The sequence below is a fragment of the Nerophis ophidion genome, linkage group LG24 (genome assembly GCF_033978795.1).
Source record: "Nerophis ophidion isolate RoL-2023_Sa linkage group LG24, RoL_Noph_v1.0, whole genome shotgun sequence".
Taxonomy (NCBI): Eukaryota; Metazoa; Chordata; class Actinopteri; order Syngnathiformes; family Syngnathidae; genus Nerophis; species Nerophis ophidion.
In genome coordinates this window covers 40323943-40331003 of record NC_084634.1, presented here as the reverse complement: position 1 = coordinate 40331003, position 7061 = coordinate 40323943, and the positions used below count along the sequence as shown (strand labels likewise).

The window sequence follows — 7061 nt, the reverse complement described above, 5'->3', positions numbered from 1 at the left end:
GTTGCGCTCGGCCACTCTCCCACTGCGCCACGCCGTCCCAGTCATTGTAGTTAATGCAATATTAAAAAGCACAAATAGAGAACTCCGTAGATCCCTTTTTTTGTAATATATTTGTTAAAGTCATGCTGGTTTGATATCTTGTTTGTGCAGTGCCTTATTTATATTGTATTTTTAATCTATATTATGCAACTTGACACGTTTCATTTGTGTTTATGTATGTATAAAATATTGTATTTCATATATTATTATTTTTAATCCTGTTAACTATTCTGAGTGTTAATTTGCTTTCTTTAAGTAAAAAAAAAGGTCAAAGACGAAGCTATTCGTTTCTTTTGAGTATATACACTTCACTGCGATGTGTGTGTGTGTGTGTGTGTGGGGGGGGGGGGGCACCTAAAATCCTGCCTACGGCCCCAGATTGGTTAGGGCCGGGCCTGTATATATATATATATATATATATATATATATATTAATCGCAGGAAATTAAATAAACATAATCGCCAAAGCCAATGGTTACTTAGTGAAAGTATCCGTGTAAAAAGTGCAGATTTGAGAGAGAAATAGTTAGTTGGTGACTTTGACAGTCAAGGACGGCTAGCATTAGCACGCTAGCACGCCAAGTACTGGACTTACCATAGGGCCGATGTGCTCCCGCCGGGTTTTGTGGAAACGTTTGCCCGCTGAGTGACGGCCTGCCCGCGCACAGTGGAAGTGAGGCGGGTGGCGATGGTTCTTAGAAGGCCGGACATGTTGGTGCTGGAGAGATCTTGTGGAGAATGTCGCTTGGGATGTGGCGTTTGGCTTTTAATGACGTCACTTCCGTTGCTGGCCGCATGGAGTCTGCTCAGTGTCACAGCGCCGCCCTGCCGTCTCGGAGAATATTGTCATGCTGGCGGGGAGTGGACTGCGTTTTCAAAACAAGGTTATTCGACACCAAAAGGGACAAGCAGTAGAAAAAGGATGAATGGATGGGTTACTCAAGTAACAAAGTAGTGCATTAAATATTTAAAGACGGATGTTACACATCAGCATTGTAATGCCATCATCCAAAACACTAAGTAACAAAAGTAACAACACCAAGTACAACAAAACTAAAAAGTTTACTAAAAGTGAAAAAAAGTAAAAGTAAAAGTTTACTAGAAGTAACAAAACTAAGAAACAAAACACTTAAGTAGCCATAAAAGTTGTTTTAATAAACTTTTGAATGAAAATATAATCATAACATCCATCCATCCATTTCCTACCCCGCTCTCCCTTTTGGGGTTGCGGGGGGTCGTTGGAGCCTGTCTCAGCTGCATTCGGGCGGAAGGTGGCGTACACCCTGGACAAGTCGCCACCTCATCCCAGGGCCAAATGATAATTATAACATAATAGCTTTAATAAATAATTGTACGAACAGCATTAGTGTCCGGATGGGAAAAAAAAAAAAAAAACATGAAATAAGACACCAAACAGATCTGGAAGTCAGTTCTGATACCACTGATTTATTTCTGATCCAATACCAAGTCAAGTTTAGGCCGGTATCGGCCATACCGATCTGATACCAATACTTTGTGCAAATATATCTAAAGTGTCTGCAAAAATGTTAAAAGTTGTGTATTTTTAGATAATAACAAATTTAAAAAAAAACAAAAATAAAAACCCATGAAATATAAGATACCAAACAGACCTGGAAGTCAGTTCTGATACCACTGACTTATTTCCAATCCAATACCAATAAAATTTAGGCTGGTATCGGCCATACTGATCTAATACAATACCTTGTGCAAATATATCTAAAGTGTCTGCAAAAAATGTAAAAGTTGTGTATTTTTATACAATAACAAATAAACATTAAAAAACAAAACAAAACAGTAAAGATGTAAAGAAAACAAAACAAAAAAACATGAAGATACCAAACAGATCTGGAAGTCGGTTCTGATACCACTGATTTAGTTCTGGTCTAATACCAGTCAAGTTTAGGCTTATATCGGCCATACCGATCTGATACCAATACCTCGTGCAAATATATCGAAAGTGTCTGCAAAAATGTTAAAAGTTGTTTATTTTTAGATAATAAAAAATCTAAAAAGAAAAAAAGAAAAAAAGAAAAAAACATGATATATAAGATAACAAACAGACCCGGAAGTCGGTTCTGATACCACTGATTTAGTTCTGGTCTAATACCAAGTCAAGTTTAGGCTTATATCGGCCATACCGATCTGATACCAGTACCTTGTGCAAATATATCTAAAGTCTCCATCCATCCATCTCCTTCCGCTTATCCGAGGTCAGGTTGCGGGGGCAGCAGCCTAAGCAGTGAAGCCCTGAATTCTCTCTCTGCAAAAAATTTTAAGTTGTGTATTTTTATATGATAACAAATCTAAAAAAAAAAACGAAAGAACATGAAATATAAGATGCCAAACAGATCTGGAAGTCGGTTCTGATTCCACTGATTTATTTCCGATCCAATACCTAGTCAAATTTAGGCTGGTATATGGCGATACCGATCTGATACCAATATCTCGGTTGGTAGAGCGGCCGTGCCAGAAACTTGAGGGTTCCAGGTTCGATCCCCACTTCTGCATCCGAGTCCCTGCCGTTGTGTCCTTGGGCAAGACACTTTACCCACCTGCTCCCAGTGCCACCCACACTGCTTTAAATGTAACTTAGATATTGGCTTTCACTATGTAAAGTGCTTTGAGTCACTAGAGAAAAGCGCTACATAAATATAATTCACTTCACTTCAATTCACCAATACCTTCTGCAAATATATCTAAAATGTCTGCAAAATATTTAAAAGTTATGTATTTTTAGATAATAACGAATAAAAAAAAATAAAAAAACAGTAAAGATGTAAAAAATTAAAGCAAAATATTGGAGTATTTAAACTATCCATTTCCATTCATTTTCTACCACTAATTCCCTTTTGGGTGGCGGGGGGGCGCTGGCGCCTATCTCAGCTACAATCGGGCGGAAGGCGGGGTACACCCTGGACAAGTCGCCACCTCATCGCAGGGCCGTATTTAAACTAATGACAATAATATTCTTAGTCACATATATATATATATATATATATATATATATATATATATATATATATATATATATTAAATATGTCTGTAGAAAATATGTTGTCGCAATATTCTACAACACAAATACAAGGTTGAAACAACATGCTTGTTGATGACGTTTATTCAATGTTAAGTTGTGACGTTGATTCAACATTGAAATGTGGTCATTGTCCAACCAATTTTCTCCACCACAAATACAACGTTGAAACAACACGCTTTTTAAAAACGTTTATTCAACGTTAAGTTGTGACGTTGATTTGACATTGAAATGTGGTCATTTCCCAACCAATATTCTACAACACAAATACAACGTTGAATCAACATGATTTTTGACATTTATTTAATGTCAGGATGTAACGTTGATTTGACATTGAAATTTGGTCATTTCCCAACCAATGTTTAACAAAACACAAATACAACGTTGGAACACAATTCTTTTTGACAACGTTTATTCAACGTGAAGTTGTGACATTGATTTAACATTGAAATTTGGTCATTTCCCAACCAATATTCTACAACACAAATACAACGTTGAAACAACATGCTTTTTGACAACGTTTCTTCAACGTTAAGTTGTGACATTGATTTAACATTGAAATTTGGTCTTTTCCCAACAAAAGTCTACAACACAAAAACAACGTTGAATCAACATGATTTTTGACATTTATTTAATGTCAGGATGTAACGTTGATTTGACATTGAAATTTGGTCATTTCCCAACCAATGTTTAACAAAACACAAATACAACGTTGGAACACAATTCTTTTGACAACGTTTATTCAACATTAAGTTGTGACATTGATTTAACATTGAAATTTGGTCATTTCCCAACCAATATTCTACAACACAAAAACAAAGTTGAAACAACATGATTTTTGACAACATTTATTCAATGTTAAGTTCTGACGTTAATTTGACATTGAAATGTGGTCATTTCCCAACCAATGTTTAACAAAACACAAATACAACGTTGGAACACAATTCTTTTTGACAACGTTTATTCAACGTGAAGTTGTGACATTGATTTAACATTGAAATTTGGTCATTTCCCAACCAATATTCTACAACACAAATACAACGTTGAAACAACATGCTTTTTGACAACGTTTCTTCAACGTTAAGTTGTGACATTGATTTAACATTGAAATTTGGTCTTTTCCCAACCAAAAGTCTACAACACAAAAACAACGTTGAATCAACATGATTTTTGACATTTATTTAATGTCAGGATGTAACGTTGATTTGACATTGAAATTTGGTCATTTCCCAACCAATGTTTAACAAAACACAAATACAACGTTGGAACACAATTCTTTTTGACAACGTTTATTCAACATTAAGTTGTGACATTGATTTAACATTGAAATTTGGTCATTTCCCAACCAATATTCTACAACACAAATACAACGTTGAAACAACATGCTTTTTGACAACGTTTCTTCAACGTTAAGTTGTGACATTGATTTAACATTGAAATTTGGTCTTTTCCCAACCAAAAGTCTACAACACAAAAACAACGTTGAATCAACATGATTTTTGACATTTATTTAATGTCAGGATGTAACGTTGATTTGACATTGAAATTTGGTCATTTCCCAACCAATGTTTAACAAAACACAAATACAACGTTGGAACACAATTCTTTTTGACAACGTTTATTCAACGTTAAGTTGTGACATTTATTTAACATTGAAATTTGGTCATTTCCCAACCAATATTCTACAACACAAATACAACGTTGGAACACAATTCTTTTTGACAACGTTTATTCAACATTAAGTTGTGACATTGATTTAACATTGAAATTTGGTCATTTCCCAACCAATATTCTACAACACAAAAACAAAGTTGAAACAACATGATTTTTGACAACATTTATTCAATGTTAAGTTCTGACGTTAATTTGACATTGAAATGTGGTCATTTCCCAACCAATATTCTACAACACAAACATAATGTTGAAACAACATGCTTTCTAACAATGTTTAATAAATGTTGGGTTCCAATGTTATTTTGACATTGAAATTTGGTCAGTTCCCAACCAGTATTGTCCAACACAAAAACAATGTTGAAACAACACGCCTGTTGACAACGTTTATTCAATGTTGATTTGACATTGAAATGTGGTCATTTCCCAAGCAATATTCCACAACACAAATACAACGTTGAAACAACATACTTTTAGACAACCTTTAATAAATGTTGGGTTCTGACGTTGATTTGACATTGAAATTTGGTCATTTCCCAAACAATATTCTACAACACAAATACAACGGTGAAACAAAATTCTTTTTGACAACGTTTATTCAACGTTAACTTGTGACATTGATTGAACATTGAAATTTGGTCTTTTCCCAACCAATATTCTACAACACAAACATAATGTTGAAACAACATGCTTTCTAACAATGTTTAATAAATGTTGGGTTCCAATGTTATTTTGACATTGAAATTTGGTCAGTTCCCAACCAGTATTGTCCAACACAAAAACAATGTTGAAACAACACGCCTGTTGACAACGTTTATTCAATGTTGATTTGACATTGAAATGTGGTCATTTCCCAACCAATATTCCTCAACACAAATACAACGTTGAAACAACATACTTTTAGACAACCTTTAATAAATGTTGGGTTCTGACGTTGATTTGACATTGAAATTTGGTCATTTCCCAACCAATATTCTACAACACAAATACAACGGTGAAACAAAATTCTTTTTGACAACGTTTATTCAACGTTAACTTGTGACATTGATTGAACATTGAAATTTGGTCTTTTCCCAACCAATAGTCTACAACACAAAAACTACGTTGAATCAACATGATTTTCTGACATTTATTTAATGTCAGGATGTAACGTTGATTTGACATTGAAATGTGGTCATTTCCCAACCAATATTCCACAACACAAATACAACATTGAAACAACATGCTTTTTGACAACGTTTATTCAATGTTGGGTTGTGACGTTGATTTGACATTGAATTGTGGTCATTTCCCCACCAACAACGTGGATCCAACGTCAGACATCAACGTTTTCTCCATTTCCAAACACAACTATTTAACAGTGTTGTTTACAAGTCAGTTTTAAAGGACGTGTACGTACAATCAATGTTGTATCAATGTCTTGTGCCTGCTGGGTTAGATTTGAGCAAATAGTTGATGTGGGACAAGGCTAGTAGTGTTAGTGTTGTGCAACATGTACTAGTGTGAAGGCTAGTAGTGTTAGTGTTGTGCAACATGTACTAGTGTGAAGGCTAGTAGTGTTAGTGTTGTACTACATGTACTAGTGTGAAGGCTAGTAGTGTTAGTGTTGTACTACATGTACTAGTGTGAAGGCTAGTAGTGTTAGTGTTGTACTACATGTACTAGTGTGAAGGCTAGTAGTGTTAGTGTTGCACTACATGTACTAGTGTGAAGGCTAGTAGTGTTAGTGTTGCACTACATGTACTAGTGTGAAGGCTAGTAGTGTTAGTGTTGTACTACATGTACTAGTGTGAAGGCTAGTAGTGTTAGTGTTGTACTACATGTACTAGTGTGAAGGCTAGTAGTGTTAGTGTTGCACTACATGTACTAGTGTGAAGGCTAGTAGTGTTAGTGTTGTACTACATGTACTAGTGTGAAGGCTAGTAGTGTTAGTGTTGCACTACATGTACTAGTGTGAAGGCTAGTAGTGTTAGTGTTGCACTACATGTACTAGTGTGAAGGCTAGTAGTGTTAGTGTTGTACTACATGTACTAGTGTGAAGGCTAGTAGTGTTAGTGTTGTACTACATGCACTAGTGTGAAGGCTAGTAGTGTTAGTGTTGCACTACATGTACTAGTGTGAAGGCTAGTAGTGTTAGTGTTGTACTACATGTACTAGTGTGAAGGCTAGTAGTGTTAGTGTTGTACTACATGTACTAGTGTGAAGGCTAGTAGTGTTAGTGTTGTACTACATGTACTAGTGTGACATGTTTGCAATACTTAGTTGGGTATTTGCTGATGTAAAAGTGTCTGCACGTGAGG

At 35.4% G+C, this 7061-nt stretch overlaps 1 protein-coding gene across 1 annotated transcript in view; it reads right to left on the bottom strand.

Annotated features, from left to right (window-relative positions):
- LOC133542549 (cytochrome c oxidase subunit 8A, mitochondrial-like) overlaps window positions 1–826 on the bottom strand; it is a 6510-nt gene extending 5684 nt beyond the window's left edge. The window contains 2 exon segments of the mRNA XM_061886786.1: window positions 634–656; window positions 659–826. Of these exon segments, the coding sequence (XP_061742770.1) occupies window positions 634–656; window positions 659–749 (114 nt within the window). The 5' untranslated portion in view covers window positions 750–826.
- Window positions 827–7061: the final 6235 nt, after the last annotated feature.